This window comes from Eriocheir sinensis, chromosome 37, assembly GCF_024679095.1.
Source record: "Eriocheir sinensis breed Jianghai 21 chromosome 37, ASM2467909v1, whole genome shotgun sequence".
Taxonomy (NCBI): domain Eukaryota; kingdom Metazoa; phylum Arthropoda; class Malacostraca; order Decapoda; family Varunidae; genus Eriocheir; species Eriocheir sinensis.
Window position 1 is genome coordinate 10,663,350 of NC_066545.1, and position 15,348 is coordinate 10,678,697.

General features: G+C 47.1%; 1 protein-coding gene across 1 annotated transcript in view; it reads right to left on the minus strand.

The window, feature by feature from the left end:
• Positions 1-2,948: 2,948 nt before the first annotated feature.
• Positions 2,949-15,348, minus strand: part of LOC127008188 (TRIO and F-actin-binding protein-like) — a 68,647-nt gene continuing 56,247 nt past the window's right edge. Inside the window, exons 8-12 of the mRNA XM_050879876.1 lie at positions 14,636-14,879; positions 10,715-10,837; positions 7,952-8,131; positions 7,491-7,758; positions 2,949-7,068 (exon numbers count right to left, since the gene is read on the minus strand). Coding sequence (XP_050735833.1) covers positions 3,757-7,068; positions 7,491-7,758; positions 7,952-8,131; positions 10,715-10,837; positions 14,636-14,879 — 4,127 coding nt within the window. The 3' untranslated portion in view covers positions 2,949-3,756. The remainder of the gene's footprint in view (positions 7,069-7,490; positions 7,759-7,951; positions 8,132-10,714; positions 10,838-14,635; positions 14,880-15,348) is intronic.

Consider the following 15,348-nt stretch of genomic DNA (forward strand, 5'->3'; position numbering starts at 1 on the left):
AGTAGTAAGTAAGTAAGTAGTAAGAAAAAAAAGATAAGGAAAAGAGCAGGAAATAGTGATGGATCGAAGAAGGGGGGGGAGGAAGTGTGACGTCACGGCTGAACAATAACGTAAGTAAAGTAAAGAAAAAACAATGAGAAAGTAAAGAAAAAGTAAGGAAAAGGCAAAGTTAAAAGGCTGGTTTGTTTGAGCTGCGCGTGCATGAAGAACAAGTGAGGAAAAAAATAAGGATTGGGTCTACCGGTACAGCAATAAAGTAAGGAAAAAGTGAAGACAAAGAATGAAAGTGTGTGAATAAGTGTGCAAATATGTGTGTAAATGAGGTAGACGACAGGATCAGCAGGAGAAAAAGGGTGAACAGACGGAGCCACAATAAATGAGAATGAAAATGTGTGATCTACAGCAATAAAGTAATGAAAATGGAAAGACAAAGAATGAGAAAGTGTGTGAATGAGTGTGTAAGTAAGTGTGAAAATGAGGCAGGGGGCAGGATCAAGAAATGTGAAAATGAGGCAGGGGGCAGGATCAAGACAGGAAGGTGAGCATCAGAGAGAAAAGGACATGGAAGTGTGTGGTCTACAGGAACTACTTAAGTGGAAAAAAAAGTAAAGACAACGAACTCAAGTGTGTGAATAAGTGTGCAAATACGCGTGTGAATAAGGCAGATGGCAGGAACAACACAAGAATTAAAGTGAGGAGATTAAGGCGCCATAAGAAACGAAAAGACAGAAAGATGAGGACTGAAAATGTGTAACTATAATAACTCTGTACCTCCCTATGTAAATAAGTGAATAGATATAGATAAACAAAAGGGTTAGGAGAAGAAAATAGAGATCGGGAGATTAACAACACATTCAATACACAGGAACGCATGCTACCACAGAACACCAAAACTTTCCTAACTGGATAGAAAGAAAGTATCATGACCAAGAAACAATCAATGTGGTCAACCTGTAACCGACGTGTGACCGAACGGAGTCATGGTCCCACATCTAATATGAACCCATGAACACAGTGGAATTTCACTGGCAAGACATTAAACGAGAGAAAATCTAGAAGCCAAAATGCTCTGCAGCCAACATGCGACCACAAGCTATCTGGAGTCGATCTCAAGTACACGAAAAGTCTCACCCTGCAATGTCAGTCACCCACACAGTCAAGATTAGCTATTCAGTGCTGTGGAGGTGCTGTGCTCACTTCTTGTTGGCCCTGCTCTTAAATCCGTCTGTCTGACCTTTGAGCCTGAGATGTATATGCAGACAATCCTGTTTCTTATCTTCGAACACAAACCTCCTCCCTTGTTGCATTATCGTCTGACAGCAATAAAAGTACAATACATCGTTAAGTTTTCTCATGTTTTCCTAGTCCTTGCCTATCTTTACAACAGACGTAAGGGAACATTAACTCGTTATAAAAGTTTGCAACGGATTGTTTTGCTTGTGGATTGTGCTGAATAAGTTGATTTTTGTGAAACTTGTCTTCCACTTTTTTTTTTTCGCACCATCCCTGAAGTTCTGATTAAACTGTTCTATTCCATCGTCCCATTGTCTTTTCCCTCATTTTGGAAGGGGAAAATAGATACCATACATGACATACGAAGACTGGATGACATAAATGAAAAAACATATATGAGTTGATATATTGTTTCATTGCCATTGTCTTCCTCCCTCAATGTGAAATACAAAATAAATACCTAATATGACATTCAAATAGAAAGAGGGATATAAATACATAGAGTGAAAAAAATAAATATACTTAAATACCTAAACACCTTACACTTTTTATACTGATCGATAGATATTAAGGGAAAAAAACATGTATTGGAAAAAATAAATATGCACAGCTTAACCAATTTTCTTCCTTGCCTTCGAAAATGGACCAGATATTTTTGTCACCCTCCCTCCTCCTCCCACACTTTTATCCGTTTTTTTCCTTCCTTCCTTTTTTTTTGTGGTGGGGTTCGCAGTGACAAAGCACAACGGCAGCAACAACAGCAGCAGCAGAGGCAGTGAGTTTTCACCTTGAATACCTTGAACAGAACCGCTTTTTTTCTCTCACTTTTTCTCTCCGTCTTTACTTCCCGACAGCCGGATAGAAAGTCGGGTGCGAGCGAGCTGGGTCACCGCGGCTGCTGCTCGTCGGTCGTTCTTCCCCTCCGCTCAGGTACTGCAAAGGTCCTCATTTTCCCTCAACCACCAGCCGCAGGTAGCCACAGGGGTAGAGGCCGAGGTAGAAAGGTAGATGAAGAAGTGGATGTATAGGTAGAAGAGAGATAGAGGTAGAGGTAGGTGAAAACGTAAATGTAAAGGTAGAAGAGAGAAAGAGGTAGAGGTAGAGGTAGATGAAAACGTAAATGTAATGGTAGAAGAGAGAAAGAGGTAGAGGTAGAGGTAGAGGTAGATGAAAACGTAAATGTAAAGGTAGAAGAGAGAAAGAGATAGAGGTAGGTGAAAACGTAAATGTAGTGGTAGGAGAGACAGGTAGATAGATAGATACATAGATAGAATGATAGAGAGATAGATAGATAAAAAAATATATAGCTACAAAGGTTTACATAGACAGAGAGAAGATGCATGTATGATTGAGATGCTAAAATGAAGGAAAAAATAAAAGAAAAGTGACAGACGAAAGCAATTTTGACGCAGTAAAATAAAGGGAAGAATTAAAGAAAAAGTGCAGGAAGAGGAAGGTCAGAGAAGGTAACAAAAGTCATACCACGCTAAGAAATAACAATACAATAAACAACAAACAAATATCAAGTATCAAGACACCTCTCCACTCGAAATTGACCTCTCTTTTGGTCACTCTTTACTTTTATCTTTTTTAGGAGCAGCGATTAGCGTTTTTTTTCTACACTTTTTTTCTTTGTTGCCCTTGAGCTGCTTCCTTTCCTGTAAAAAAATAAATAAATAAAATAAGTAAATAAAACACTATGAAACCAATCAAAGTTCAAGTATATAAAATTTTATTGACGTCCATCCTGGCAGTACGTGTTCTCACCAAACCTAGTTATATTTTGTGTTATCTTTTGTTTGCACTTCTCGGGTCGACGCCAACACCTATAAAAAAGCTATAGAGGTTTTGTTTACAGCTACTATCACGTGACTCCCCTCGCGAGAGCAGGGTAAGGGGTAGAGGGGCGGGGAGAGGAGGGGCAGGGGGTGTACCATGGCCCCATGCCCTCCCCTCCCCCTACTCCCCTACCCCCGTAACCACACAACACTACCTCGGTGATGATAATAAATAACAATAATAATAATAGTAGTAGTAGTAGTAGTAGTAGTAGTAATAGTAGTGGTAGTAGTAGTAATGCATCTACAACGAACAAGTTTAATGAACAACAGAACATAACAATAACCTGATGCATACACTATCGCAGGGGGACACCACACATAAATAATTACTATGTCGATAATAAAACATATACTAATGGAAGGAGCGATATATAAATTATAACAGAGGCAGCAAAAAGCAAGAACAATAAATAACAAGATGGATATGACAGTCGGTTTGGGGAGGGACTCTGCTTGCACTCTTGTGGTGACGGAGAGAAGAGGAGAACGAGAGAGAGGGAAAGAGAAAGACGGAGCCGTGCCTTTCGCGGGGCCACAGCCAGCTGGGACCCGACCTGACAGCTGGTCTCTCTCTCTCTCTCTCTCTCTCTCTCTCACACACACACACACACACACACACACACACACACACACACACTGGGACGGGGTTCAATAAATAACAGGGTGACACACGCGCGGCGGCTCAGGTGGGTGGCGGGAGGCGGCGGGGGTGCCGCAGAGGGATGTAGCGCGCGTGGCGGGGGTCGTGAAGATGCATCACCACGGGCGCGAACATCCCCGCGCGGCCCCCAGACCCCGGGACGGACATGCTCCTGCCCCATCCCCCCCGACCGCTCTGCGGCCTGGCCTCTTGCTGCTGCGGCTGCTGCTGCTGATTCTGTTGTTGCTGGGGCTCTATGCTGGGCAGGCGCCTGAAGGTGGGCGGCAGCAGCTGCACGTACTCGTAGAGTGGAGCTGAGGGACTGTCCGGACTGGGGGGACTGTGCGGGGGGTCAGTTTCCCTTCTGGCCCCGTCAGGCTGCTGCCGGGTCTCCGAATCTACATCCTGCTGCTGCTGGTCTTGCTGTTGCTCAGGGGGATCGGGAGGCAGAGGGTCGGGGGCTGAGAGGTGCAGCTGAGGGGCGCTGGGGGCTGCTGCAGCGTCCGGGCGTGGGTGTGGGCGGAACCGCCAGTGAGGTGATGGACTGGGCTGGGGTGCCCGACCCCTGCCTACGATTGTCTGGGGCGAAAGGGTGCGAGTCCAAGACTGAGATGGGGGCGGAGGTGGAGGTGGGGGAGGGGGTGGGAGCCACTCAGGGGAGGAGTTGGGGCGAGGGTCTTCCCTATGGGCGGGGCAATCAGTACACGGGGGGCTGGCGGGTGCCTGGGGTGCCTGCAGGGACTGGGAGGGAAGAGAAGAAGTGGAGGACTGGGGCTGGAGCTCTGGGCCTGGGCCTGGGCGTGGCTGGGGCTGAGGTTGGGGAGTTGGTTGAGATCGAGTCTTAGCTCCAGAAGAAGGCGGGGTGAGGGAGGCGGGGCTGGGCTTGCTGTGGCGTCCCGGGGGCTGCAGGGACTGTGACAGGAAGACGGGGCCAGGCTGGAGGCGCCGCTGCGAGTCTGCGCGGGGCCGGGACTGCGGACGGGGACTTGGGGCGTGGGACGGGGACTGGAGCCTTGAGGATGGCAGGGACGAGGAGGTTGGTGGCGGGGACTGGGACGGGGATGGGGACGGAGACTGGGGTTGTAACTTGGACTGGGGTTGAGACTGGGGTGATGGCTTTGACTGGGGTTGAGACTTGGACTGGGGCTGCTCGGGTTGACTGGGCTTTGGCTGGGGTTGAGGCTTGGATTGGGGCCGAGACTGAGGTGATGGATTGGACTCGGGTTGAGGCTTTGACTGGGGCTGGGGAGGTGGCTTGAACTGGGGTTGATCGGGCTTTGAGTGGGGTTGACTTGGTTTTGACTGGGGCTGGGGCTGATTGGGCTTTGACTGGGGCTGGGGCTGGAGTTGAGACTGTGGGTTGGAATGAACTTGAAGCTGTGGTTGAGGCTGTCGCTGGGGTTGAGGTCTTGCTGACACTGGCTGGGGTTGCGGACTTGGTGCTGGGCGGGGTCGAGGTCGGGGCTGGGGCTGGGGGAGGGGATTTGACGTTGCCAGGGAATGCGTCTTGGGACTCACGTGGGCTGAAATTTGTGGCTGAGAGTCCGATCGGCGTGAGGACTGTGAAAGAGGGTCTGATGGGCTCTGAGGACCTGGATTTGACGAGGACTGGGGTCTAAGTTCTGGGGTTCGGAATGTATGGGGCTGAAACCGGACCTGGGTTTCTTGGGTTTGCTGGGGTACGGAATCTGGGACTCCTTGGGACTGGGAACTTTGAGATGGTTGAGGCTGGGGTCTAGGGACTGAGACAAACTGGGGACCTGGACCTGGGCGTAGCTGGGGACCTCTAGGTGATATGAGCTGACCGCGTGGGCCTTGTAGTGGTGGGGACTGGTCTGGGGGGTTTGCAGAGAACTGGGGTTGAGGTCTAAGGACTTTGTGTGGGTCTGGAGACTGGGCGTTCGAGGTCGGTAGGGAATGAGGAACTGGGGGTTGTGGTGACTGGGGTTGCTGGCCGGATCTCACCCACGTCTGGGGAACATAAACGGGGGCTGGAGGCTGGAAACGGTGGGGGGGAGGAGTATGGAGGTGGGGGTGGGGAAGGGACTGAGGGAGGGGGAAGGAGAGGGAGAGGGCCCGAGCTCTTTCTCTTTCCGGCACTTCCCCATCGATGAGACTGTTGGTGTAGAGGAGAGGGGTGAGGTGGGGGTGCGGTGGGGGAGGGCCGTGAGGGGGTCTGGCAGGGAGGGACAAGGAGTGAGGGATAGCTTCAAGACCTAAGACGTGGCCAAATCCTTCCTCGTTGTCGGTTCTCTTAGGCGGGACTTCGAAGCTCACATAAACCCTCTCTTCAGCTTCCGTTGGGGTGCTGAAGGTGGTGGTGGTCGTAGTGGTAGTCGTGGTAGTGGGGGTCTTCGTGGTGGAGGCTTCAACAGTAGTGGCATTGGTGGTAGTGGTAGTTGAGGTGGTGGTGGTTGTGTTTGTTGGCAAGGGCGTGGTGGTGAGTGTGGTTGGCGTAGTGGAAGTCGTGGAGGTCTTGTGGTTCTTCTTGCTGGTGGTGAAGACTGTAGTGGTAGGGGTGGAAGAGATGGCATTAGGGGTGCTAGTACTCGTATCAGCTGTGGTAGTCGCTGTAGTAGTAGTAGATTTGGTAGCAGGAACTCTCTTGGTAGTAGACGCAGTAGTAGTAGTGGCCGTAGTAGTGGAGGCAGAGGTGGTGGAGGTGGTGGAAGGGGAAGAATTAACAACACCAGGTGAACGAGGTGGGGGAGGTGGAGGGATGCGTCCTTGGGCAAGATTAGGGGCAGGGATGATGTTGACAGGCTCCCCTCTGGTCACGGCCACCCAACCCTTGCCGGGAACCGCACTCACAGCAGGGGCGGGGACAGGGGGAGAGGGACGTGAACTGAAGGGCTCACGCGAGGGATATCCCCCATAAGAAGTGACAAGGAAGTGACTGGAGATGAGATTCGGGGTATGGGTTTTCACAGGCGGGTGAGGAAGGTTCGGAGCCATGTTCGTGGGGTAATAACTAGGATGTCGAGGGATGTGGTGGTTCAAGGAGACGTGTGGTTCTCCATGACTGCTTGGGTGAGGTGGAGGTGGTCTCTTAGCGTGTCCTGGCCTGGGTGTGAGGTCCTTGTTGGGTGCCTCGAGGCTGTGATGGGAGTGAGAAGGTGCCCCGTTGCTGTGGTGTCCTGGAGCAGCCTGGGATAGCTCGGGGCGGCCTGGTCTGGGTGTGAGGTCCTTGTTGGGTGCCTCGTGGTCGTGCTGGGGGCCGTGCAGCGCAGGGCGGGCGTGCATGGGCGTCAGGAGGGTGTGGGGTTCGGCCGGCAGCATGACGGGCGTGGGGACGAGCTGGTGGTGGGTCAGGTTGACTCCGGACGGTGACACCAGCACCTCGTTATCTCCCTCCTGCAGATGAGGAACAAGTAAACAACGTTAATTGGCTACCCAGAAAGCTCCGTGTACTCCGATTTTAACTCTTATGTAGATTTATGGATCAGTGATTAAATGCGCTAGCAACTACAGGGAAGTATATTAATGAAGGCTCAAGAACCCCGCCAGGAACAAATTGGGGATTAGAAGAAGAAAAACGGATGACAAACTTAACAAAACTATACGACCAACATATGGACTGAGCTAAAGAGAAAAATAAAAACACCCTCTTTTATAATACGAATTCACTCGATGCAAGAACAATACAAACAATACATATAACAAGATATTGCACATCCAAAACTAAGCCAATTTTACGATTAAAGAAAAAAAAATACATGACAAAATAAAAAGTATCCAAAAATCACCCCCCCCCAAAAAAAAAAAAAAAATCATACCTTTACTGGAGTGCGTGAGGGAGGATGTCGAGGAGGAGGGGACTGCGAGGGGTGTCCTTCATGGGGCGGAGGAGGAGCGGGGGCTCCAGGAGTGTTGGGGGAGGAGGAGGAGGAGGAAGAGGGGGAGGAGGAGGGAGAGGAGGAGGCGGTGCTGGGGGGCTTGGGGCTGGCGGGGGGCTCCTGGGCGGCGTCACACTCCCCAGGCAGGAGGGAGAGGTGCATAGCCTTCCCGGAGACGAGGGTGGTGCCGCGGTGACAGAACGACATGCTGGGGAGGAGACAGTGGGGAAATGAGTGGACATGTGGAGACAGATAGATGGGTAGATATACAGGTAGAATAGTAGATATATGAATAAATAGGAAGACTGGTAGATAGATGAAAAGATGAATACTCTTATCACTCACAATAGACGATATAATAACACTCATGCCCGAACACCCAACATGCCCCCAACACTCACGTCTTCCCGAAGCTGTCCATGAGGGAGAGCTGATCGAGGGCCCAGCGCTGGAAGCCGGAGTAGATCCAGCCGGGGTAGGCCGTGTACCGCAGCTGCACGGCGCGGATGTCCGTCAGGGCGGGGTGCGGCACCAGGATGCGAACCGTGGTGCCCCCAGCCTCCAGCGCGGTGTCCTCGCCCCTGCGGATGCGATAATGTGAAGTAGGATGGCGAAGGATGAAGATTTACTATTATACTTTTCTTACAACCAACAGCGAATATGGAAGTAAGGTAATGTTTTCAGAGTGTGTGAAAAATGAATCTTCCTTATATATTGTTCCTCAGCATACTGTAGCTACTAGGCTGAAATAATGAAGAGGAGAGATGTAGAAAAGACGAGAAAGAAAAGAGGAAAGACAGACGAACACGGAAAGAAGAGTAGGCTGAAATAATGAAGAGGAGAAATGTAGACAAGACGAGGAAGAGGAGACAGGCTAGGCGTAGAAGGAGGAAGAGGAAGAAGAGGAAGCCATGAGTGTGTAAAAAGGCTGTGAAAAGAGGCGACGAAGAGAGAAGAGTGTGAAGATACAAAAGAACGGAAATTAGTTTAGTAAAAATTAATGGAAAGCAAGAACCGAAAAGAAAAAGAGGTATAGGAGAAAAAAAAAGCATAATATAGAGACGAAGTTGAGAGGTAACGAAAAAGTGAGAAAAAAGAAGAGTAATGGGGAAAAAACACCGTAGATAAGCTATAAGACGGCAATAAAGATGAAAGGGGGATAAAGAGAGGAGAATATGGGGTACGCACGAGGTGTCTCATAAGGGACGGGATGGGATGAGTGAAATGCCTGATGGTGGCGGTACTGCTGTGAGGGTGAGCGTTAGGGTGGTTGAGATGGTTGCTGGTATGATAGTAAGAGGCAGTGGTTAATGTTTGTTAGAAGCAGCAAAGGCGGGATTAAGGAGAAAGGTGGATTTAAATGAAGGAAAGACGAAATGAATTGAGGAAGAAAGGTAAAATAGTAAGTAAAGAAGGAATATAGCAAGAAGGAAGGGAGGAAGGCTGCAAAGAAGAGAAGAGAAGGGAAGAGACACAAAATGGGAACTAAGAGAGGAAAGAAAGAAGGAACGAAGATAAGGAAACAATGAAGACAAGAAGAGGCAAAAAGGGAAATAAAAAGGGAGGGACAGAGAAGAAAAAAAATCAGGAAGGAAGAAAGAAAGGTAGGAAGGAAGGAAAGAAAACAAGAAGTGAAGCATCGTTGGAAAGGAATGGAGTTTAATGAAGATTCAGAAGGGAGGTTACGTGAGGGAAAGGAAAGAGGCAGAGGGAGAGAGGGAGAGAGGAAGAGAGAAAAGGCTCACACTAGATAAATACGGAGACGGAGGACAGGGAGGAGAAAGAGAAGGAGGAGGAAAAGAAAGAAAAGAGGAAAAACAGACGAACACAGGAAGAAGAGTAGGAGGTAAGAAATTAGGTAGTAGATAGGAAAGAAAAGAAGGGAAGTAGAAGGAGAAGGAGGAAAAGAAAGAAAAGAGGAAAAACAGACGAAGACAGGAAGAAGAGTAGGAGGTAAGAAATTAGGTAGTAGATAGGAAAGAAAATAAGGGAGGTAAAAGGAGGAGGAGGAAAAGGAGGAAATAAGGGAGGGAGGAAAGGAGGAAAGGGAGATAATAAAAGAAAAATGATGGAGAGATTGAGGGAGGAGAAAAAATGGCGGAAATAATGGAGAAGAAAAGTGCTGAGAGAGAGAGAGAGAGAGAGAGAGAGAGAGAGAGAGAGAGAGAGAGAGAGAGACCGTAAAAGACGTACCTTACCTTTACCCTTCACTATGCAAATGATCACCCTAAAGAAAGAAAAAAAAGAAGAGTATGGGTCCTTTACACACACACACACACACACACACACACACACACACACACACACACACACACACCTAAACTAACTTAACGTAACACAAAAATGGTTTAGCGTCGGACTACACATTCCATCTCGTCCGGCCTCGTTACTGAGAGAGAGAGAGAGAGAGAGAGAGAGAGAGAGAGAGAGAGTTATTCATTACTCTATTTCATGAGCAGAGGCGCGTCGTCACCGTGTTCTATTTAACGGTTCCTTAAGTTAGCGGGTGACGCCCTACGCTGTAATTATGTCGCAGCCAATTAAACTCTTCTCTCTAGCTTCCTCCCAGTTTCCCATCATTCTCTCTCTCTCTCTGATGTCTGTTGTCGAATTATCTGGTTTTATTTCCTTGGTCCGTTGTCATCATTATTTTGCTCAATTATATAAGGGAAATTTAATCGCTGGGGACGTACTTTATCTGTCAATCCATCAATCAGTCAATCAAGCTCTCTCTAGCTCTATCAATCTGTCAATCAATGTATCTGTCTATCATCTAATCTACCTGTCTATCATTCCATCTATCTATCTATCTAATCTCATCTATCTATATATCTACATTCTCCTCAAAGTATTCAGTGTCTCATTTCGCTAAGGAGTCTGTTTGTCTGTCTGTCTATCTGCCTGTCTTGAATTATGCTATCTCTTACGTGTATAGCATATTCCTATCTGTATATCGGAGAGAGAGAGAGAGAGAGAGAGAGAGAGAGAGAGAGAGAGAGAGAGAGAGAGAGAGAGAGAGAGAGAGAGACGCTTACAAAGATAACCTCACACCATTAACGCGTTTTCTTCGTACATTCCTTTCTTCTACGCCATGGAAAGACGAAACGGCAGAGAGAGAGAGAGAGAGAGAGAGAGAGAGAGAGAGAGAGGCGGCCATCACTCACTGCGTCAGGCGGAGAGTTTCGTTGATGCCGTCGGCCGCTATGAAGGTGATGTCAAGACGTCCATAGGTGGTGACGGGCTCGGCTGGTTGGGTGGAAGGAGTGCCGGGACCAAGAGTTAGTGAGGTGGTGGAAGGGAGGAAGGAGAAGAGTTAGTGAGGTTCGTGGTGGAAGGAGGGGGAAGCAGGGGGAAGAAGAGTTAGTGAGGTCTGTGGTGGAAGGAGGAGGGGAAGGAGAAGAGTTAGTGAGGTTCGTGGTGGAAGGAGGGGAAGGAGAAGAGTTAGTGAGGTTCGTGGTGGAAGGAGGGGGAAGGAGAAGAGTTAGTGAGGTTCGTGGTGGAAGGAGGGGGAAGGAGAAGAGTTAGTGAGGTTCGTGGTGGAAGGAGGGGGAAGGAGAAGAGTTAGTGAGGTTCGTGGTGGAAGGAGGGGGAAGGAGAAGAGTTAGTGAGGTTCGTGGTGGAAGGAGGGGGATGGAGAAGAGTTAGTGAGGTTCGTGGTGGAAGGAGGGGGAAGGAGAAGAGTTAGTGAGGTTCGTGGTGGAAGGAGAGGGAAGGAGAAGAGTAAGTGAGGTAATGCTAGAGGAGGAGAGGTGAGGTACAGGAGGGAGAAGAGTTAGAGCGGTGAGTAGTGTTTGTAGTGAGGGAGTGGGTATAGTTGGAGTAGCGTGGTTGTGAGGGAAGAGACACAGACGGGAGTGGAGTTAACTGACGGAGTTGTGTGGGAGTGGGAAAAGGAGCAAGGGAGTAAAGTTAGTTGACGGAGTAGTGTGGGAGAGTGGAAAGAGGTGAGTCGAGTTAGTTCGGTGAGAAGTGTTGGTGGAGAAGGGGAGATGAGGTATAGGAGGGAGTAGTGTTGGGGAGAAGAAGGAAGGAGTGGTAGGGAGGAAACTGAATGAAGGAGGAGAAAGGAGGAGGGAGTGATGGCAACTATTAGCAAGGTTGAAGAGGTGATGAGGGAAGGCAAGGAAAGGCAGAATCAGTTAGGAGCATTAATATGTATGGAGAGGAAGGGCGAGAGAGAGAAAGGAGAGGTGGAAGGGAAGGAGAAGAGGGTCTATATTTGCATGATTACGAGAAGGTAGTGAGGAGGAGGAGGAGGAGGTATGATGTATGGGTTTGGAGGTAGATGGAAGTGATTATAATGTTGTAAAAGTAAAATAGGGAAGATGATGATTAGAAAGGTAACTAAAGGAAGAGCCAATATGAATAAGTACGGATTTGTGTATGCATATAGGAGAAGCAATTATGACTTTGTAAAGGTGAAATTTGGAAAAGAAGAATTAGGAAGAGACTGCAAGAAGAATGGATTTAGAGATAGTATAAAAAGTTAACTGAAGAAGAAAAAATATAACTAGAAGAGACAGTATAAAGAACTAAGGGTTTGTATGTATATAGGAAAAGCAATTATGACTTTGTAAAGGTGAAATTTGGGAAAGAAGAATTAGGAACAGACAGCAAGAAGAATGGATTTAGAGATAGTATAAAAAGTTAACTGAAAAAGAAAAAATATAACTAGAAGAGACAGTATAAAGAACTAAGGGTTTGTATGCATATAGGAGAAGCAATTATGACTTTGTAAAGGTGAAAATTGGAAAAGAAGAATTAGGAACAGACAGCAAGAAGAAGGAATTAGTAGAATATAAAGTAAACTGAAGAAGAGCATGACTAGAAAAAGATAACTTGAAGAGACGGTATAAAGAACTAAGGGTTTGTATGCATATAAAAGAACCAATTATGATTCTGGAAAGCCAAATAAGGAGGAGAATGATTAGAAAAGGTAATTCGAAAGGAGTGCAGGAATAATTAACGTAGGAAAATGGTTACTAGAGGAAGGGTTTGATGAAGGAATGCATATAGAAGAACCAATTATGATTCTACAAAGCCAAATAAGGAAGAGAAAGATTAGAAAAAGGCAATTCGAAAGGAGTGCAAGAATAATTAACGAAGGAAAATAGTAACGAGAGGAAGGCTTTGATGAACGAATGCATAAGAGAGAAGCAATTTGGATTCTATGAAGGCGAACAAGGAAGAGAATAATTAGAAAAAAGGTAATTTGGAAGGAGTACAGGAACAATTAACGTAGGAAAATGGACACTACAGGAAAGGTTTGATGAACGAATGCATAAGAGAGAAGCAATTTGGATTCTACGAAGGCGAAGAAGGGAGAAAATAATTAGAAAAAAAAGGTAATTCAAAGGGATACAGGAATAATTAACGAAGGAAAATAGTAACGAGAGGAAGGCTTTGATGAACGAATGCATAAGAGAGAAGCAATTTGGATTCTACGAAGGCGAAGAAGGGAGAGAATAATTAGAAAAAAAAGGTAATTCAAAGGGACTACAGGTATGATTCACGAAAATACAGGAAAATTAAGCAATGGTTAGGTATACACATGGGAGGGGAAAGTTAGAAATTTAGCCAGGGAGGAATGTCGAGGGGAAAGCAAGGGGAAGGGAGAGGTTAGTGCGGGGGAGAGAAAGAAAAAGAGGAAGTGTTGCAAGAGGAGGAAGGTGAATTAATGGAGAAAGGTGGTCAGGTAGGCAGAGAATGGGGAAGGGTTGGGCAAGGGAGCGAAAATGCTTCATCTAATGGGTAAATGAGAAAGGGTTACTTCATAGGCAAGGGAAGGGAAGGGAAGGGAAGATAATGTATGGGAAGGCACGGAGAAGAAAGGGAAAGGCATTAAATGGAAGGGAAGGGAAAGGAATGGAGGGGAATGGAAATGGCAAGGAAGAGAAGGGAAAGGAAGGGAAGGGAAAGGAATGGAGGGGAATGGAAATGGCAAGGAAGAGAAGGGAAAGGAAGGGAAGGGAAAGGAAGGGAAGGGAAAAGGAGGGGAATGGAATAGAAAAGAATCGAAGAAAAGGGAAGGAAAAGGAAGAAAAGAGAGGGGAAGGGAAAGGAATATAAAGGAAGGGAAGGGAAGGAAAAGGAATAGAAAGGAAGGGAAGGGAAGGGATGGGAAGGAAAAGGAAGGTAAAGATGATGTTATGAAAAGGGAAAAGGAGAAGAAAAAAAATAGTTTGTAGAAAGAAAGAGCAAAGAAAGTATGAAACAATAACATCAGGAATAATAATAATAATAATAATAATAATAATAATACACACACACACACACACACACACACACACACACATAATAAGAGTGTGTGTGTGTGTGTGTGTGTGTGTGTGTGTGTGTGTGTGTGTGTGTGTGTGTGTGTGTGTGTGTGTGTGTGTGTGTGTTCGCGAGTGTGAATATTACTTGCCTAATCTTTATTCACCTCGATGGTCGTCTCCTTATACGGAAGAAGAGAGGGAACAGGAGATAACGAACATTCCTTTAAATCTCAGCTTACTCTCTTTTCTCGTCTTCTTCCTCCTTCTCCTACTCCTTTCTTTATCATGCTTCGTTTTCTCAATTTCTCTTCCTTCTACTTCTCTTCCTCTTTTATCATTATTCTCTTTATTTCACCTTACTCTCTTATCTTCCCTACCTCCTCCTTCTCTTCCTCCTTCATCATCATTCCTCGTTCCTCTTTTCTGCCACTTTCCCTCCTCCTAATCCTATATATCTTCCTCCTTCACCTATTCTACTTTCTCCTTTCCCTTCTTACCACTACTTTTCCTCTTCTTCCTTCTCCCACTCTCCCTTCTCATGATTCTTCTTTTTTTTCTTGCGCTTCTTCTACTCCTCTACTTCCTTTTTCACGACTCCTACCTTCACCATTTTCTTTAACTCTTACTTCTCCTCTTAGTCCTTTTTTTTTTCACTATCATCATAACTTCTGCCAATACCCACCACAGCCTTTAGCTTCATCTTCCTCCTTCCTCTTCTCCTTCTTCTTTTCCTCATCATTCACCATCTCAGCAACACCATCTTCACCACTACAACCACCATCACCACTCCTGCACCTTCATCGCCTTCGTCACCACCACCACCATCATCACCACCTACCGCAGAAGGGCTCGGTGTCCCTGGTGACGAGGTACAGCTGGCCGCGCCCCTCCGCCTGGTTCGCGAAGTAGCCCATGTTGCCGCAGCCCTGGCACGGGAAACAGTCGCCCTGCAGGAAGGTCTCGTAGTCCCGGCAGACGAAGGCGGGGAAGCGACACACGGGCGCCACGGAGTCCAGGTAATACTTGTAGCCCCGCCGGTGATTGCACAGGTAGCGACCGTCTCCCTCCGTGGCTGTGGGCGAGGCAGGTGGACTTATATAATGGGTGGTATCATAAGACATCTCGTCGCCCAAGAACACCTATTTGACAAGGCTTTCTTAGGAGTTGTGGGCATTTCCAGGAGTAGTTTTATGACCCTGATGGTAGTTTGACCCCTCCTCTGTACCGCAAACCTGAAGAAACACTCATTAGAACCCGACTGACCCCCCCTTTGACCTTTAGAAATAGCTGATGTGAGAACCCAAAGTGTCTTATAATACCGAACATAGACAGGTGTGCTTGTTATGAGTTGGTTTACATGGAGTCACGCAGGTGTGTAGGCAGATATACAGAGAAATAAGCAGACGAGGATTTATGGACTGAACATAGAAAGAAACAGACAGACAAGAAAAGCAAGACACACATTTATAGAACCCCTTATAAAAACCTTCCTCCCTTCCCTCCCCTCACCAAAAATCACATAAATACAGACACACACACGT